The sequence below is a fragment of the Patagioenas fasciata genome, chromosome 3 (assembly GCF_037038585.1).
Source record: "Patagioenas fasciata isolate bPatFas1 chromosome 3, bPatFas1.hap1, whole genome shotgun sequence".
NCBI lineage: Eukaryota > Metazoa > Chordata > Aves > Columbiformes > Columbidae > Patagioenas > Patagioenas fasciata.
In genome coordinates, this window is record NC_092522.1 from 25,558,536 (window position 1) to 25,578,365 (window position 19,830).

General features: G+C 42.8%; 1 protein-coding gene across 1 annotated transcript; it reads right to left on the minus strand.

Annotated features, from left to right (window-relative positions):
• Positions 1-9,019: 9,019 nt before the first annotated feature.
• MTARC2 (mitochondrial amidoxime reducing component 2) lies at positions 9,020-18,967 on the minus strand. Its single transcript, XM_065834194.2, has 7 exons — positions 18,675-18,967; positions 18,296-18,469; positions 15,267-15,429; positions 13,444-13,584; positions 12,346-12,407; positions 12,186-12,257; positions 9,020-11,646 (listed from the first exon to the last, which is right to left on the minus strand). The coding sequence occupies exons 1-7, from the start codon at positions 18,941-18,943 to the stop codon at positions 11,517-11,519; spliced, it is 1,011 nt and encodes a 336-aa protein (XP_065690266.1). The 5' UTR covers positions 18,944-18,967; the 3' UTR covers positions 9,020-11,516.
• Positions 18,968-19,830: the final 863 nt, after the last annotated feature.

The following is a 19,830-nucleotide window of genomic DNA, read 5'->3' on the forward strand; positions in this document are numbered from 1 at the left end:
TCCTACCTTAACCTTTTGATATTTACCCTGATCAGTCAGCCTCAATTTCATTTTATTTTTCTTTTCAGACAATGTAAAAAATATGTCCGTACTTTGGGAAACACTTCAACCTTTATATTGACTTGCATCAACTTCTAGAAATAAGGATGGTAAAAACTACACTGTTTTAAGAGCACACCTTTAAAAAGCCCGTTGCATTTCTAGGGTTTGTAGTAAGAATTCAGATTCTGACAAGAAGAGAGTCCAACAGGATTTGAGAGGTGGCGTGGCACCGCTGCGAAATCCCCTCACTGAAAAATAAAAGAATCACCTGACTTTCTGGATGCTTTTTTGGCACTTCCAATGAGGCCTCACCTGCCCACTTCGAGCATGTTTCTTCAACCTGCTGTGCCTTCTCCATCGTTTATAAAACCAACCAAAGAAAACCAGTAAACTCCAGCACGTACTGGAAGAGCAGCAGGTATTGCTGGAGTGCCTTGCTAGCCAGGGGAAGGCTTGAAGAGGACCCAGAAGTCTGACTTTTATTTCTTACCCTCATTACACCTAATAACACTGACACTTCAGATAGTTCATAAGTAAGCCCAGCTCCACCTTCCTACTTTATGAAGAAAGCGAGTACCAATCCACCCATGTCAGAGATAAAATACAGGAGGCTCAGGCTGTGCCGGGTCACTTCAGGCAGAGCCAGGAACAGAATCCCCATCTAAACAAAAGCCTCATCCATTTTGCTCCACTGCTCTTCTCCAAATGATTATGCCAGTCCTATGAGCTTTAGGCTGCCTACAGGTAAATCCCACATGTCTACTTTCACTAACAAACAAATGAAGATATAACCATTAACAAAAGAAAAAGCAAATGAGTTCTGCATTAGCCACTGCAAAGAGGAAATTCAGGAGAACAGAGAAATCCTGATTCCCATCGTGCAGCTACAGGCAGAAAACAGATGGATAAAAAGTGCATCACCACCCTTCCAATATATTAATCTCTATTACCACAAGCTGCTTCTCAAGATACCTAACCATCTAACACAAAAGTCTGTGAAGAAGGACCCCAGTCAATGTTGCTTTTGATAGACACACCTGTACAAGCAGTCATCTCTTCTTTCAAGTGTGTGACTGTTACCTGAGAATTATGGGGGGTTTTGTTTGTTTGAATTTTGTGTTGGTTTTTTTTTTTTTTTTTTTTGATTGGTTGCGTTTGTTTTGTGGCTTCATACATAAGTTTATGGATGGAGATGTACAAAACACATACAAAGTCTAAGAGCTGATCAAAATGAAAACCCGTAACATGAAGCCATGTATATCTAGAATCCTTTGAAAAAAAAAAAAAATCTGATTTAAACAAACTTTTTAGCATTTCCCTTGATTTGAACTCTTATACATGAAATGCACTGTAAATATACACACTTACTGGAAACGCTGTTCATTTGCACAAGATCTGAGCTGCTTATTCAAATCACAGAATGAAGCAGCCATGAATAAAAAGTGCGAGCTATCACTCACAAAAGGTTGAACCTTCCTAAGGTCACATACCCTCAAAAGAGTCTCCACCTTTTGAATATCTGAGTTACAGTCCCATCTGCAACAGACAGTATACCATTTAATGCAGGCAGTTGGAAAATTGATCCCAGAAAGTAATGCCTTTTCAATGGTAATAATGACTGGATAATATTATTATATTTCTAATGTAATTCTAACAAGGTAATGGAACCCAATAATGTGTAGCATGAAGGTAATATTGCTGCCTGAACTTTCTTTTCCTAAAAAGGCTGACTGGGGGTATGTAGATGAAATAATCTTTTGATTTATTTCACCTTCCCATACCCACTTTTGTCACAGATGATTAAGCCTCTCTGGTACTCTGACCACTCTTGTGTCAAGCAGCCCAGTTGAAGAAAGGGTGGCTATACGGGGGACATTAGTGATACAGAGGTAGATAATTGCTGCCCCAACATATTCTTAATTTCTGGAAGCTGGCACTGACATCCACACCTGCTACCATGCTACGTACTGGTTGTGGCTGCAGGAGGGAGCATCTCCTCTCAGCGCTTGCACAAAGGTGCAGCCAGCTCAGCAGAACCTGCTCAAGACTCTGCTCAGCACCCCTCAGACGGCAGCAAAGCCCAGAAACTCGGCACTTGCTCTCCAGAACCTTGGCACTTGCCGGAGTACCTGCCCCTTCAGGAAAAACACAGGGAAATGAGGTCTTGTTGAAGTTAAGTGGAGCCTGAGCAAGAATTATTCATTACCAGCTACAACAACTCCTGGGTGTTGTTAGGAAAGAGAGCAAGGGCAAGGAGCAACCACGTGAGCACAGGCAAAGCAAAACCACAAGGACATACTAGCACAGGGAGAGCAGACAGGTGGTGAGGGAAGCAAATGAATAAATACTGTTGCAATACAGATAGTGACACTCATGATGAAATGATTCACCACAGCCATTTGACAGCTTGACAATATTTTTTCAGGACATTGTCCAAGCTATAATAGCATAGAAAAGAAAGCAAAACCATCCCATCCCTCTCCTCTAACCTGTCTTCTAGTTACACTGGTCTCCTAGAAAAAGTACAGTAAACCAGGACTGCCTTCCTTGTCCTATTCCTTCTGCCTCATAACTCTGCTGATCAGATAAAACATATGATCTAAACCATACTTCATATTCATTTCAGGACTGTTGTTCTACTAGAATGGATAAGTTCATGCCACAAAGAAAACTTGAAGATCAAACATCAATATATTACCTCATGACATGACAGGAAAGAATAAATAAATTTTGGTGAGTCATAAGATCTGTACAGGGATATTATTTTTCCAGAGGTCTATGTGATGCAAACCCCAAATCCAACAGGAATACAGTAGTAATTTCAGAAACGTGGTTCAGAAAAAAAAATATTGTCAGATAGCTGAAAGTGTATTCCTTTGCTCAGTTTGTAAGTGGGAGCCTGGATTTCCCCATGCACCTGATTGTCTTTGCTTTCTTCATAGTTAGGAGAAGACAGAGGCATCTCTTGAGGGTGCCTTGGCACCACTAACTCCAAACTCTTCTGCTGGGCCCTACAGCTAAGTGGGAAGTGTTCAAGAAGGGGCATCTCCTCACTGAAATGCTTCTTGAAGCAGCTAATGTTTTAAGAAATACCCTCACGGGAAGTGAAACCAGTTTAAGATGATTCAGAGAAGGATCATTTAAACTGTGCCTCAAATACCAGTAAAAGTTAAACTCCGCATCAGAAAAGCAGAAACACTGTCTCTAAAGCACAGTTTTTTAGCTGGCACTTTTCTTCCACCAGCAACAAGAGGGCAAATTATATTGCAGTATAATAATATGTTTGCAATGCCTGTTTGGAGATATGCAAAGCTCTGCTTTCCCCGCTCATCATTAAAACCCCTCACCTGATACCAAAGGTGCTTTCTGGATTTACAAGGAGCAGCAAAGTATATCTGGGAGAATTTGTAAGGCTACAGGTTGCCTAGTGTGGGTGGCCTCTTTCACCAGTTTTATTATACATTTTTCCTAGAGTTCAATAAGTGAATTGAAATACTGTAAAACAAGGAAAGCACATACAATCTTAAATTGTCGAAGGCCCGATCCTCTTTCTATGGAAAACAATGTCAGAACTTCCACTGATGCTCAGGGCAGAAAATTAAACAGTAAAACAACCAGTGGTGTGTTTGTGGGCACACTACAAGCAGCACATGGGAGACGGAGATCCCTTCCAAGACCCCAGTGGAAAGAGTGGCATCTCCAGTGACACCGAAACACCTAAATATAACAGTAAGGGGAGCAAAGCAAACTCCTTGAAACATTCAGCCAAGGGTGAGCTGAGCTCCACTAACAGCAACAGAGCCCTGACAGGTGAACAACAGTGACTGTATCCAAATGTAGTTTTAAAGTGTATTTATACTTTATCAGTGATTTAAGATCTTAACTTTTGTATTTATTTAAAAAGCAGCAGCGCTGTCAAACAGCTGACAATAAGAGTAAAATGCAGCTTTACTTCTTGAACATCTGGAAAAGGATAGGGGTAGGAGAATAGTTTGCTGACAACCGTAGAGCTAGCACAGATTTAGGACCCAGTGTTGCCAAATACAGAGCTTCTCCAGGCAAGAGTGAAGGATCCTCAGCTGGATCTGTCCTCCGGGATGCAGCAAAGGACATCAGTCCCTCAAATTAATTATTCCCTTTCCTGGAAACCTACGCTTTGTTATATTTATGGGAGCTTTGAGTTCATGCGCAGTCCTAAAATGGGCTAGAGAGTGCACGCTGAACTCTTTTATGTAGGAGAAGTTTATGAGTTTCGTAAGATGGTCGAAAACGGGAAGAGTTTGGTTTATTGCGTTGAAGTTCCTTATAGACACAGTTCTCATTTATCCACAAATAGCTGTCCTAATGAGCAGGTACACAGCAGACAACTGCATTGGAACTTCTTGGATGTGGACTCCAGCTGGAACAGGTTTCGCAGCAAAAGTGCTACATTTCCAGTGCTGCATTTTTGTATGTAAACAACATGGTAATGGAGATGCTCCTGTGTTGAAAGCTTATCAGGCTAAACAGCTCACACACACAAAAAACCCTCAAAACCCAGAGCTCTGAAGCAGCACAAATCCATGAAGGAGAAAGGTGAAGATCATCTGCAGCACACTGAGATCTCAAGTCAAATCTTACTGTATTCAGGTGAAATGATTCTTCGGTTCAGGTCTCACTCTTGGAGAGGCTGGATGTGTAAGCCATACATCCCTTAACTTTACCAGTTCAAAGGAAAGAACCAAAGGTGCCAGTGATTAAGGCTGTGTGTACTCAAACAATGAGCTACTGAAATGTGGAACATGTCAGGAACCATAAAAAGGAAACAAATAAGGAGTGAGTCACTCTAAAAGCAATTTCCAGTGGAAATTGAGGGTGAAAATGTACCATATTGTGCTGTGAGTTTTGACAAGCAGAAATAAAACCTGAAGTGAAACCACACCGGTCTATTGTGCTCTGTGGATATAGGAGGCTATTTCAGCTTTTCACTGTGTCCACACATTACATATGCCATAGGTTTGTTTTGTTGTGGTTTTTTGTTTTCCCAGAAGGTGAGAGTTAAGTGACAATCTAAATCACTTTTAGACTGTCAATTCTTTGCACGGTTTTCTCTCCAAAGCTATCTGTTCCAGCATAGGCAGGAATTAGCATTTTTTTAACAACTTAAAGTGCCAGATCTATACAGTAAACGGCTGAACCTATCAGGTACAACGTTTTACGCACCTTTCCAGCCCCTGCCAGTTGTGCTATACCTACACATTACTTTTATTCACATCCTCCAAAGACCAATTTGATTTGGGAGAGTGCATCAGCACAGGTTAACATGTTTCTCCAAGCAGGGAAGATAGAGGTCATAACACATCTATGCTGACAGCGCCCTTGGGAAAGGACATCACTACGGTAGTTGATGCACTAGCACATGTAGAAAGAATTCACAGAATAAAGTAGCGAAGGAAAGAAAACAAAGGGCTGGAAAGGACTGGCAAATCCTCTGATTTAATCCCTGCCCCAAGGCATGATCATGTATGTTATTTCTGGGCAAAGTTTGCCCAACTTGCCCTTAAAGATTTCCAATAACAAAGCCTCTCCCAATACCTGCACAATCCAGTCCAGCTTCTCCCAGTCTTTACCACTTACTAATGTTTTTCTGTTGCCCAACCTGGATGAGCTCTCTTGCTCAGCTACCCACAAACTGAGGGCTGCTGTACATACAGGTCTGCTTAAATCCTATCTGTTTATGAGAGCAAAATGCTTGGGCTGCAGTAAAGTTAGGAAGATAGGACGACTTGCAGAGAAGCCATTCCTATTCCTGTTCCAACAGGCAGCATTAAATCTTAGAATCAGCCTTTTGCCCTCCGCCTGGAAGGAACAAAATACAGTTCTGCCTCCATCGCAGAGAAGCTGTGGATCAGCCCCAGCTACTAGTGACAACACACCATTATCACCAGCCTTTGCTTCAGAAAAGGAAACAACTACAACCCATACCTTGAGGGAAGAAGAGCTAAAGGTGTCTCTATCCCACAGTGCCAAACACAAGACAAAAATACCCCCCACAGCACCAACCCAAGCTTCTTACAGCATAGCCAAGCCACCACTTTCTAACAGCAAAATGCTGGCAGGAGCTGACACTGCCGTTATCAGAGCATTTCAACTCTCCTGTTTCACTCTGGTCCTCTCTGAGAGAGTGAGGATGATCATCCATTCTCCTGGGGTTTGAAGGAAGCCCAAAGCTTGCCAGGTGCTGAATTAACATGTCCAAGGTGCTGCAAGCCCTTCACAGGGTAGTCACAGAATCACAGAATGGCTGGAGTTTGAAAGGACCTCTGGAGATCATCCAGTCCAACCCACCTGCTAAAGCAGGTTCACCCAGAGCAGATTGCATAGGAATGTGTCCAGGCTGGTTTGAATGTCTCCAGAGGAGACTCCACAACCTCTCTGGGCAGCCTGTTCCAGGGCTCTGGCACCCTCAGAGTAAAGAAGTTTCTCCTCACACTCAGATGGAACCTCCTGTGCTTCAGTCTGTGCCCATTGCCCCTCATCCTATCATTGGGCACCACTGAAAAGAGTCTGGTCCCATCTTCTCTACATCCACCCCCGAGATGTTTATAAACATTGATAAGATTCCCTCTGAGCCTTCTCTTCTCCAGGCTGAACAGACCCAGCTCTCTCAATCTCTCTTCATAAGGAAGGTGCTCTAGGCCCCTCATCATCTTTGTAGCCCACTGCTGGACTCTGGTCACCAGAGTATTTTACAAGTGACTCCTGGCTGTCATTCAGAAGTGGTTCCTGCTCTACAAGTTGGCTGCAGAAATGACACTCAACAACATTTTCCACAAGTTTGTTACTATACAGTGACAAAACTCAAGAGAGACTGGAGACTTTCAGCACTCTCCACCACCCGCTGGTGCCACCTCCATTGCATACAGCTGTTGCAGCACAGCCAGGAGGCAGCTGGCTGGTGTCTGGGGCTGAGACACAGCACCCCGGTGCTCAGAGTGATTTCCCCAGTGCTCTTCCAAAATGGTGTGAAAGTGCACCTGAGAGGTGTGGGGTTTTGTTGTTGTTTTTGGTTTTTTGTAAAACATGGAGGGTGCTTTTTCCTATTTTTTCTGATCCATCAAAACGATGTTAAAAGAACAGTGCTAAAAATACTGAACTTTTGGCAAAAAGGAAGGCATACGAGAAGCAAAACCAATTTCAAGAAGCCATGCTCTCAAAAACAGGAGCCTCTTTTCCTCCCCTCACCGCTACTGGAACCCCAGGAATGCCATTACCGCAGCACCTTCATTCAGGGTGTGCTGCCCAGTCATTCAGTGTGTTAATCTCCACAGACAGCTTCAACTATTCATATGTCATTTCAGCAGAGGTTATTACAAATAAATCCTGCCGACTTTAGAAAAAACTCCCTGAAAGAACTGCTTTGTTGAATGAAGCATCATTGCTGCAGTGTCATACCTGCCTTGAAAGCAGCTTCCAGAGATTTCCTTCCTGGCTGATTGTTTTCCCACTCGTTTTGTCCCTACTGTGGAATTTGTGAAGGCATCTCAAAGTAGAAAAGCATCTTGCAAGATTTTGCCTAATGTAGTTATTCCTTCTCAGAGATTGATAGCGTGCTCGGTATTCTCAAGAAGCTGATTCGTGTGACATCTTCATGTGCTTACTGTCAGCCTTGTGCCCCTGCCTGGCTTGGGCTTGTCCCACACAACTGATGGAAGGTTCCCTAAAGCACAGGCTGCTGTTCAGTCACTGCACTGGCAGGGCCCGCTTCCAGTCACAGATGCAACCAAAACAGAAGTAGCCAGGCACAAAACTTGACTTGGGACAGGCTTGAAGAGAGAATTTCACTCAGTTATTTACCTCTAGGTGCTGCTGATTGCCAAGACTTCAGGTTCAATATGGGGTGAAGATTCAAAGCACAGAAGCAGAACTCCTGACACCAGTGGGATTAACCATAAATACATTCACTCTAAACCAATAAGCCTGGGACATCCTACATCCCAAACTGATTTTGCATCTTTCTTTCCCAGTATATCATCTTCAAGAGGTCAAAATTTGGCATGCACCTACGGAACAGTCAGGCGATACATTAATCAAAATCCCACATGTCCCAGCATAGCACACCTAAGAGGACACTTGGAAAAGACAGTAAAAGATTTACTGAAGTTGTAAACCAAGATAAGGAACATCATTCTCCAGAGAAGGCAAGAAGACAGCCATCAGCAGCGAGTATCTCCCATTAGCGTCCCAAGGCCGTCCCACCACTCGCTTTTATCTGGCTGCACTACACCCCGAAAGGCTACGTGAACAAATGAAGAAAGAGCCACTGTAGTTCTAGGAAAGATGTTCAACCTGCAGAAAAGGTGACCAAGTACTCAAATACACTCAGGTGCTGGAACAGACCAGAAATGAACACCCTGTGGTAGGCCTTTTTGAAACCTCTGCCATTTGGAGTGGCAAGGACTAGGAAAGTCTTTTATATTTTAATGGAGAAGTGGAGCAATGCCTTTGGAAGGCTGCTTTCCTCATTAAGAGGCAGAAGCACAGATCTTTCTCTTTTTTTTGGGGGAGGAGTCTTGGCTGAAGATGTACCTACCTCAAATCTTAAGCAACCAAGAAATTTCTTGCACAAGGACCGTCCCTCTCTCACAGAATCTTCTGCAAGAACTACATCGGTGCATTAAGTACTCTAAAGGAAGTTTTGACTTTATACTTAGAGACTTGAAATAGGACACGTGACCTTCTGTTGAGTGTACTAAACTTCTCTACTTTCAAATGCATTTTTCTCTATTTGCATAAGTCCGTGGAAAAAAATAACATAGTCTATACACATTTTTTTTAATCATCTAGATCACAAAGTTGTAAAATTGAGCCTGAAGACCACTTAAATCTGCTGGTTCTGCTCTTTTACGCATATGGCTTCCTCTAGTTAACTGCATATTTTCCTGAACTTAGAGATAAGATTTTAAAAAATAATCATAACTGTTAATCATATACGAGGTCCTGGAAAAAGCAACAGAAGTTTAATGTCAAAGCAGAAAACAAAGAAAATAGAAGATTCACAAGTTTGACACGTTACAAGAGTTTGGATACAATAGAAGTTTATACTTCCGTTTTCTTCCTCCGGAGTTAAAAAAGCAATTAACATTTTTAAGTGCACATTTTAAAAAACAGTGGTTTATGACTGACATGTTTTCAATCAATTTCCTAAATGGTTTTAGCAAAATCAAATACAATTCCTACAGTTACAGCAGTTCAACACTTACATTAAGATATTTATATTGCAATGTTCCTAAGTTATACTCTCCACTTCCTGGAATGGCCCTCTTTCATCACATCATTGATTTAAGAGTAATTTCTGAAATGTGTTGTACTCAAGACACGCACCTGTTTTAGGATTATAGCCAAATTCTTCTAAGGGGCTTTTACAGGGATATATCAGGATTTTAGACACATGGCATTTTCTTAACAGGAATGCAGCTGCAGTTTCTCATTGGAAAGGCAGCCGCACTTCCAAATTAGCCCTATCGATGATAGCCTAACATGAAGCAACACGATCTATAACCAAACAATTTGCATTACATAAATCTTAATGTGATGCTAAAACAACAGTGAAAAAATGTTTGACTAGAGGCAAAAATTCAGCTCTCTTTCCTTCCAGTTCTTTGACTTAAGAGACACACACTTAACTAATTACTCCGGTAGGCCAGCAGGCTGTCTTTCTTTAGTAACACCATTAGGAATTCCACAGGTTTGAGCTTCTAATGTTAAGGATCTTCAACCTATGCTTTTTGAAAGATGCCTTTTCTCTCACTTCCTCCCACTAGTTGCTGCATCAGGCATAACAATGCACAAACATGTAACATGCAGTCTGAATTGGGCACTTGTCTGTCACATGAAAACTTAACACTTACAGAGGACTCTGCTAAGGAAAGGAAATCTGGTGTAACTCCGAGTTTGCAAATAACAGAAAACTATCTTTTCCCCACGCCTGCTTCAGGCTTGCCATGTACATCTGTCCAAATCTGCTCAAAGGCACGACGGCTCTTCATTTTACAGGTCTGAGTTGTGAACATGCGGTTTCATATTCACAACAGAAAACGAATCTAAACACCAAACTGGGTCATGATTTGTCCTTCTTCGCACTTAATTAGATTCCTCTTTTTGGCTAGTTCAATGCTCTTTCTAGATCCAGTAATCCATAGCAAAGCAACAGACATCCAAGCATTTGAAAGGCATCTGGCTTTTGCGCTGGAGGCCACTTAAAAAAAAAAAAAAAAAAAAAAAAAGTAATATTTAAAGAAAAGACACTACTGCCATAATCCAACCAGCCTCCTGCCATGTTTTATGCAGTATAAAACATACTTATCAGCTTCACACAAATGGCTGATATCTTTGTTAGAATAGGGGCAGGGATGGGGGGCAACCAGAGATCTAGGTGCATAACCAGTAAGGATGTTAACATGCTCAGCTTAAAACCACAGCTTCCCAAACATGTGCTTAGCAGCCTAACTTTCCATAGTAAGAGAGTCACTAAGCCAGAGAGGAACTATGCATGAACACAGAGTCCTACAGCATTGACCCGCACACCAGCTGCAACAGGGCAGGCTCAGAATCAGATCGCTCCCAATAGTTTTTCTTCTCCACCAACGTGCATAAAGTCTCTGATCCAGTGAACACTTAATTCTTTTAGTCAAACTGGAAGTTCTACTGATACATTAGCAAATGCATCACTAGTCTGCAGCCTAGCTGTGATGGTGTGCTTCACAGGAGAACTGATGGTTCAAATTCTATCAAGCAGAGGTCAGAAACTAAGTGAACATCCAGTGTCACTCATCGTCAGCCAGTGTTCCCACCTGCAGATTAAGAGTAGCATTTCATCAGCTCACAAACCCCTCACCTTCTGATCCTGCTCCAATCTCAAAAGACAGCAGCAATATTCAGGAAATGACTGCAGTGTAGGAAACATCGCAAACCTCCAGACATACGCAGGGTAAGATGCTTGGGACCAAAGAAGGCTGGAATCTAGGACAGAGCTTTGTCATCTGCACTCCCTGTTTACCTGTAAAGGCAGCTCTGTGGCCAACTTACTTACTTTATACTTGGCATAAATGGCTTTTGTGGCTCTTTATAGGCACTGAGTGTATCTAATATACCATGCAAAGTCCTCGTACATGATTTTGGACTCTGATATCGAGCTTGACATAAAATTTTACAAGGTGTGATACTCTTAGTAGTGCTGTGAAGTCTATCTTGGATTAGAGTTTCTTCTATTACAACCTCCAAAAATACTAAAGATGTGCTTGCTATAGGCATGCTAGTAGACGACATGATCTGAAATCACTGGCACTTGATAGCCTCAAAGAACCTGCACCTTACAAAGGAACATAGCACAGAAAATATTACAATGAATAAGAAAAAGTTATGCTGGTGAACATGTTCATGGGAAAACAATTTGCATATCGAAGTGAAAAGGCATCTTCTGATCAAAGTCTCTCTCACTCCTGGACCATCTTGTACACAGGGTCTCCAACTCGAATCGTTCCAGTTTTGTCAACGGCAAAGTATTTTCCAAAGAGAGGGCTGGATTTGTGTATGTGTCGCTCAGATGGATCACATAAGCGGTAACTGCAGAGGGAGAGCACTGCTTTAGGATCAGTGGTAGAAAATTCTAAACATCAAAATATCAGTGATGAGAAAAAGGACATATGAACAGTGATGCCCTGTTTTGGTCACCATACTAGACAAAAAACTAAACAAACACTACAGTTAAGAGAACCAAGCTGTTGAAATGGAGAAAAAAAGCCGGACTGTATTCACATACCCATGTATAATACACATACAAAAGACTTTATAACAAGAAATGCCAAAGTTGCAAAGTTAGACCTTTAAATACTCGAAATACCTGTTATCCCAGGCATTCACCCTAGCAGAGATGAAAGAGACAGGGAATGTAAAGTTTGCAAGAAAGAAGAGAGAACTTCCTGAATTTTCTTACCATATAGAATTGCAGAAAGCAGAATGAAAGCCAATATACACAGACCTTTACACTGCATTATTATGTCCCACACATACTTCAAACCACTCTTAAAACACCAGTCTAACATCTGTTGGGATCTAGCCTAAACCCACTCCCACAGTCTAAGCAGCAAAGGTATTTTTACAACCTTTTCAATGTTTCCAGGGGCTCCTTCCTGTCGAGGACCCCAGTGTCTGGGTTAACAGTTGTTAAAATACACCTGCAATGACAGACAGTGCCAAATCAATAACTGCTTCTTATTATGAATCTCTATACATCGATATAAAATAACCGTCTCAAATGTTTACCTGGCACAACACACGGTCCCTTTCAGCTCTACATCGCCAATAAGAATATCCTCCCAGGTGTCCTGAAGGAAGGTAAATATTATGCATAGATTAGACATATCCACATGCAACCCTTTTTCCTGGAGTGGCACAGCCATTCCTAGAAAAAGCAGTATCATTCCAGATGATCACCTTTACTTACACCTTCAAAGTAAAGTACAACTATATTATTGTACTATTTTAATGAAAATTCTGTGGTCACTGCATTCATACAGTTAAGGACCCACTAGTAATTATATCTGAAAAGAAAGATCCACAAGTAATAAAACCTGTTCTGCAGCATGCACCTGTCTGAACCTAAAGGAAGATTATTCTTCCTGTATTTGTGATAATCTGATCTGTGACCTCTCATAAATCACTGTTTTTGCAGAAAATGAATTTTCAGTGGAAGTAAGCTTTTGCTTCTTGTCTACACAACCTTCCTGTTATAATCTTTCTTGGAAGACAAAAAACCATTCCTATATTAGGCATTTCTTAGCTTTGGGAAACGATCAGATCTATCCAGAGCAAATTCTTTAGAAATAAATGGCAATATGACACAAAAACACTTAAAAGCCACCATCATAATTTTACTTCATCACCAGATATCTTCCTAGATAGTATTTTTGAACTTCCAGAATATTGTCAGAGATGCAGTGACAGACTGCAGTATTTCAAGGGTCAGTTTTACTCTTCTGCCAAAGGCTATAAAACATCACACCGTCAATTTACAAATTGTTCATTTGAATCATGGATCAATTACAGCATGGATAGCTTTCTCAACTTCACACTTAAAGATGAGCTCTCAGCAGGAGCCTGTCATTTAGATCACTTATTTAGCTTAGCAAAGGATAAAATAAGTGTTTCACAGACCTGCCTCCTTCCTCAGTGTTTCACATGCACTGACGTGAGCAGAAACTGTACCTCACTGGAATCCAGTTGTAAAAATAAACAAATAAATAAATAAAAATCACAGAATAGCAGCTTTCCTCATCCTTGTAGGCACCATCACACAAGGAAATCAAGTTACAATAAAACATAACCTAGGCTTCAAAAAGACGTTTAAGACAGTTATCTTACCTCCTCAAAAGCACCGCAATCTGCCACAAGAATATTTGGTCGGAAATTCTCTATCTTTACTTTCTTCTCCAGCCTGGTATTTAGATCTTCCAGTGAAGCTTCCGAGATTATCAAGACTGGGCTACAGTCAGGATAGGCAACCTACATAAACAAACACAAACAAATCCTGAGGCTGCTGCGAAAGCACAGGAGCCAAGTTACTGAATGGCACAAGGACAGATATGTTGGAATCAGTGGCCACATATTAGCTTGACAGTGTTAGGCTGCTGCACTCAGGTTTTAATTTTCCTGCAAGTAGGTTAACAAGTAAAATAATATGCCTTTTCCCAGTTCAGTAACCTCAGCAAGTTTCATTTGTTTGAATTGTAAAACTAAACTTCTACTCATAGAACGAAACCAAAATTATATAAGGTACCACAACTTCTTACAAAATAATAATCTATGCATGCCCCGGACATCTATTCTATCAGTTACAGACAGAACTAAGTATATCAGTAAAACATGTTAAGTTATGAAAGGCACTTAAAATGTTTATGGACCTGCTGAACTTATGTTGTTGACTATAATCAAGTAAGTAAATGTCTCTGCATAATGAATCTACCTTATAACAACACCAGGGGGAGTTTCACATACAGAATAACAACACTAAATTGCAACTGTGCATTCACCAGTCTAAGTTTGCGTGGAACTGGGAGAGCTGCCATTTTAGCAAACAGGGCTGAAGAATAGTATTAAAAGAAAACTCCTATGTATGTCAGTTCCACAGGAAGAAGAAAAAAAAAAGATAAATTTTGGCAAGAATTTTAGTGTATAGCACTCCTGTCTTTCTCTTACATTATCTTTTTCCTCCCCTTGTACACACCTTTACAACCACAAGAGATGAGTATTAAAATAACTATGTAAAAAATTCTGCCCTCTTTTCATGCCAGGATACCTGAATGTCACCCCTTTTAATTTGCAACCCTTTTTGCTGAAACCTAGTCTTCTGTATTGGTTTTACTGTCCTTTCACAATAAATGCATTTGTATACAAGTCCATAATTGAATACACCTTCTTCTTGTTCTGCAACAAGGAAAACACTGATGCCCCATAGATAATATCACATCAGTAAGGCAAGGTACTCACAATTTACATTTGCTTAAAGAGCTTACACTTATCAGCTACAGTTGAAACCATCTTCACATGTGAGAGTTTTTCAGATAAAAAGATGGGCATCAGTGGTCCCAACGACATGAGGATGTCTGAGCACAGCATCTCTCTTCCCTATGTGCACTAACTTTCTCTAATATCACACCTTCAAGCCACTTCCCACAGCAAGAAAGAGAGATATGAAACCTCTGTAACCTTCTTTGGATTTTAATTCCTAGGCCCACAACTACAGAGCCCTGGGTTCAGCACCATTCCTTAAAACAAAATATGAGGTAACACAACACCCATCAGTACATCCCTAGACGTTAACAAGGGATAGGGAATGGAGGTTTTCTGTGCAACACTGATTACACTGTCAAAACATCTCTAAAAATGTGACTTTTTCTGTTCACTGAGACGTAAAAGGAATGCTATTAAATTCTGCAATGTAATAGCACCTCTTCAAATATCAGTATCAGATTTTTTACCTGAGAATGGTCAATAGCTTAGAACAGATATAAAGTAAAATTTGCGCACATTCTATCATCACAGGAAAGGAGAATATTAATGTGGTTTAAGGAGATGAACACAGAGCTTGCTAAACTAGGCTTAATCACCAATGATGGAACGGCTAAGTTTTGGTGGGTGGAAATGGTTAAAAGAAAGTACTTCTGAGTAAAAGACCATTAATTTACCTCATCTGTGGTTCGGAAAAGGTTTATGATGTCCTTGGACTTTCTTGGCACCATGGAGGACTCAAAGTGCACCAGTCGATACGGTCCTGAATTCAAGAAAGTGCTGATCCACTGAGCCACTTCATCTCCACAGTCCCTGCCTTGGATATCCAGTCCAAAGACCCTAAAGGGTCACAAGACACATCAGCAAGTTAGCTGGAAAGCTGAAGGCTTCAGCATGTTTATTATTTAAAGGCAAATAACTTGTTCTAACAGTAGTAGCAAAGTACAGTAAACAAACCGCCTGGATTCTAACAAGGTGGAGTTGGCTTCTGAATTTGGCACCACAGTCATTCCCAGTGTGCAACCTCCTGGTGCCCACCTTGTTTTGAAAGTTAAGGAACATGGACAAGGCCAGAAGATACCAGCTGGTGAAAGAATGAGCCATGAAATAGCCTTTAGGTGCTCAGAGCTAACTATAACATCAGTGACCAGCAACAAACCCACCTGTTTGACACACTTTCAAGCGAAAAGAGTCCACTCTTGCATTCGCATGTGACTGCAACACCAAAAGATTTCACCCAGAAATCAGCTATAAGGTAATTAATTTCAGAAAATGAACAACAGTTTGAAAGGACGTGGTCAATTACCATAATTAACATTTCACAAATATTACTCATTGCAAATGTCACTGATTATTAAGGAAGCTTTCCTTCAGATTTTAGTGCTATAAAAATTTAGCCAGAGCTGAGTGAAACTTCCAAGCTCAAACCTAAGATTTGGAGCTGTTCTATATGCTAAGCATGGTTAAACATTTACAACAGAGGCCAAGTCCACAGGGCACAAAAAGCCACTGGGCCGCAGGACACAAACAAGTTTACGCAAGAAACACTTCACCGGCAAGAAAAAGTAAACCTCAACTCAACATTCCAACGAGCTTCAACACCAGTCATGAACAGTTTTACTATGGTCTTCAAAGTAGTGATTTTCATCCAAATGCGCTGCGGTTTCTTCTACCTCTGCAATCATACCTGGGACAGCTTAAAGGATAGAGATGCTCAGGTAGCTCATCTAGCCTGAGCCCAGCTTCTAGGAGTCTTCCTTTACTCATCTCAGGGAGAGATGAAGTGTTAGGGTGCCTGTAGCAATATCCCAGAGGGCTATAAAAAAAACCCACACCCTCCAACATTTGCAGAAAAAGAAATTGTGCCTACACAATGGCTTCAGTCCTACATTTGGCTCCTGAAAACACAGGCTTTTAAAATATCCAAGTAAAACCTGCAACTGGATTTAGCAGTTTTAAAGATTAACGCCTGTGTAGCTTTTTTCAGCCAGATGCGTTATTGCATCCCAATCTGAAGGCACCATGCTCGCCCAGCGGCAGAATAAACACACAAGTCTGTGCAGAGGGCCCTGCCAGCAGCACGAACCACAGAGCAAAAAAGCTATTCCCACTCAAAACCTGGGAGGGAAGAACTTCAGAGCAAATGCCAAATCTTCATTTTCCTGAATACATTCCTGTTCCCAAACCTCTCACGAACGGATGAGAAGGCATCAGCCTCAAGCTGAAAAACAGTAAATTGTTTAAGGAGAGCACAGTCATCCAAAACACCAGGATTCGTCCTGAAAAGTGTAAGGCAATGTCTAACTACGGGTATCGCTCATTTCACATCCTATGACACCACCTATAATACCAGGCAAAGTGGTAATTTTTGAAGTCCATTTATATGTACCTAACTCTTGCTTATTTACGTTCCCTAAATCTGTCAATTTTAAAGCCAGTGAGGGCAATAGTTTGTTATGGGAAAAAAAATTCAAAATTCAAAAGTCCAAGGTATATTTTTATTACTGAAATGCATGCAGTCTATTTAAATCTTTTTCTAATGGCACAATGAATTTTAGAAAAATAACATCTTGAAAATGACATGTTTTTGCAGTGTGTGTGTCTTTGGTTAACATACACACATTATAGACGGATTTTTAAAAGACTGTCCTATTTCTCCATTATCATTCGTAACTCACACCTTCTTTGTATACAGAGATACTGAGCTATGCTAACCAAAGGTTTCCACAGCAACAGATTTATGCTAAAAGCTAGCCAATGCAGCTCTTTCCCAGCTCTCTCTTATTTTTAATTATAGCAGCTCGTACATTAACCTTCTCTGCTATCTAAAGGAAAAACACTTATCAGTATCTTTGTATTGGCTAACACCATTTACACTTACTAAACAGCCTTACATATTAATTGACATTTTAACAGTGAAAAGGTTTTCTGCTTTCCCTTAGCAATCTTCCAGGATGGATTTCAATATATGGATAAAATAACTAGTCCTGAATTTGACCAGCATAACTCTAGGCACACAGCTGAATGACTACTTTTGGAAGCTGCTCACATGAAATTGCTTTGAGATACAACGCGCAGGGAATGACTTGCTGTGGGGATGCCCATCTTTCCCCTGTGATCACAGAGCGCGCCTCTGGCAACCGAGTTATTAATTTAGGCACGTCAGTGAAATGCCTACAGACAGGGGTGAGGTAATCTAAACGTCAACATCTCACCAATTCCAAATGGCCAGCATGTATCCAAAAATGCTGACACATATACTGGTAGTGATCAAGAAATACCAATATGTGCGACTAAGGCTCCGAGATGCAACTGCTCACCCAAGCAAAATGAAAACACTAAACACAAATGAGTAACCTTGACAGTCTATGAAGACTGAAGAGCACAGTTCATTTGGCAGATATATAATGTACGGTCTTTGAATACTGTGTCATCTTTTTCAAGGTTTGTTTTCAGCAGTGTTTAGCAGACTAAGACTAGACCTCTCACTACAACAATTAATCCCGGACTCCTGAATAACACATGGCAGGAAGTTTCACCCTCCAACTCCTGCACAAGAAAATGGAAACCACTACAGTCTTGAAATAACGTAGTGTGTAAGTAAGAGTATTTATGGAAAGGAGATGGGGTGAGGCAGGGGAAGCCTCTAAAGCCAGGGAAGTCACACAACTCCACACAACTCCTCCACACTGAGGTCCTTCAGTACCTGCAGTTCCGCACGGGATTTTTCCTGGGGAGTTTCACAGGCACGCACACCTTCTTCATCTCGGGAGCCTCCAAGGTCAAGTACCCATCTTCAGAGCCCACAGAAATGAGGACCAGCCGCGGCTCCTGGCGAGCTGTCACCATGTGCCCATCTTCCTTGGTCACAAGCCAAAACCTGTCGCGTGACAGGGGACAGAAACGCACCGGACAGGGCTAAAGGCCGAGGTCGGGCGCAGGGTCCCCCCGCAACCCTCGCATAACAGGTGCCTCTCCAAAGAGAACACCCCACAACCGCGGAGCCCGAAGCGAGCCCGGCAGCGGGGCTGAGGCCGGGCAAGAGCACCACGCCAACCCCCGCTCCCCAGCCCGCCCCGCCGTACCTGTCCCGCAGCTCCCCGCTCTGCAGCCCCATCAGCGTCACCCGCGCCTGCGGCACCGCCAACCCCCGGAACGACTTCACCGGGTACACGAAGAGCTTCAACACCGTCCCCACCCGCTGCAGGCGGCAGCGGCGGCGGCGCCCAGCCCCTCTCCTCCAGCGCCAGGCGCCCAACACGGCGCCCAGCGCCAGCAGCGCCGCCGCCCCCCACAGCCAGCGCGGCCGCGCCGACTGCAGCGACAGGCCCAGAGCGCCCCGCGCCCCGTTCATGGCGACTGGGCCGCGGCGGCGGCGGCGGCGGCTGAAGGGGCCGGGGCGCGGCCGCCCCTTCCGGCCCCGCCGCGCCTGCCGCCTGCCGGGTCTCGCTGCGGGTGGGCGGCCGGTGCGTCTTCTCTTAGCCGGGGGCCTCCGCGGGGCCAAGAGCGTCGGCGGAAGAAAGAGTTGCGATCACAGCGCGGAAAATAAAAGTTTGAGTGCTCGCTGGCAGCGTCTAGCTTGCGAAAATACAGGCGGCACATGCGTTTCTTTTAGTATCTGGGCTTTTATAGAAAGCAACGTTGCAGGAAAGTATCAGCTGTGCAGGGACACACGAGTTCGTGAAACTCAGCCTTTCGGGGCAGCTCAGAGAAAAAGGGGGAAACGGGAGGTGAAGAGCTGGTGTGGGGGTGGAAAACGGCAGCACATGAGGAAAAAATTTTTACAATGAGGATGGTGAAAAACCAGCCCAGGTTGCCCGGGGAGGTGGCAGATGCCCCGTCCCTGGAGACACTCAAGGCCGGGCTGGACGGGGCTCTGAGCAACCTGATCTGGTTGAAGATGTCCCTGCTCATTGCAGGGGGGTTGGACTAGATGACCTTTGAAGGTGCCTTCCAACCCAAACTGTTCTGTGCTTCTGTGAGGCTGGAGTAGGGTTGTCCCATGCAATTTGACTGCCCATGCCAGTTGCCTGGTGCCAATGAGGACCCTCCAAGAGTTTCCCTCTTGTTGGTAGGGTCATGGGGAAGTCACTTGGTGAGACAGGCAGCTGCAAGGCAAATATGACATCACAGAACAGGCTGGAGTGGCAAACGCCACTATCGTCACGGGGTTTTCGTCACAGGCAAAGGAAGAGCCTTGGCTGTTGATTTCACCCAGCTCCCCAACTCGAGCTTGCAGGG

Coding starts and splice junctions, on each gene's coding strand:
- MTARC2 (XM_065834194.2), bottom strand. CDS start 18,943: ATGAACGGGGCGCGGGGCGCTCTGGGCCTGTCGCTGCAGTCGGCGCGG. Junction 13,585..15,266: donor TTTTCCGAACCACAGATGAG/GTAAATTAATGG, acceptor TTGTTTATGTAG/GTTGCCTATCCTGACTGTAG. Junction 12,258..12,345: donor GGGACCGTGTGTTGTGCCAG/GTAAACATTTGA, acceptor CTGTCATTGCAG/GTGTATTTTAACAACTGTTA.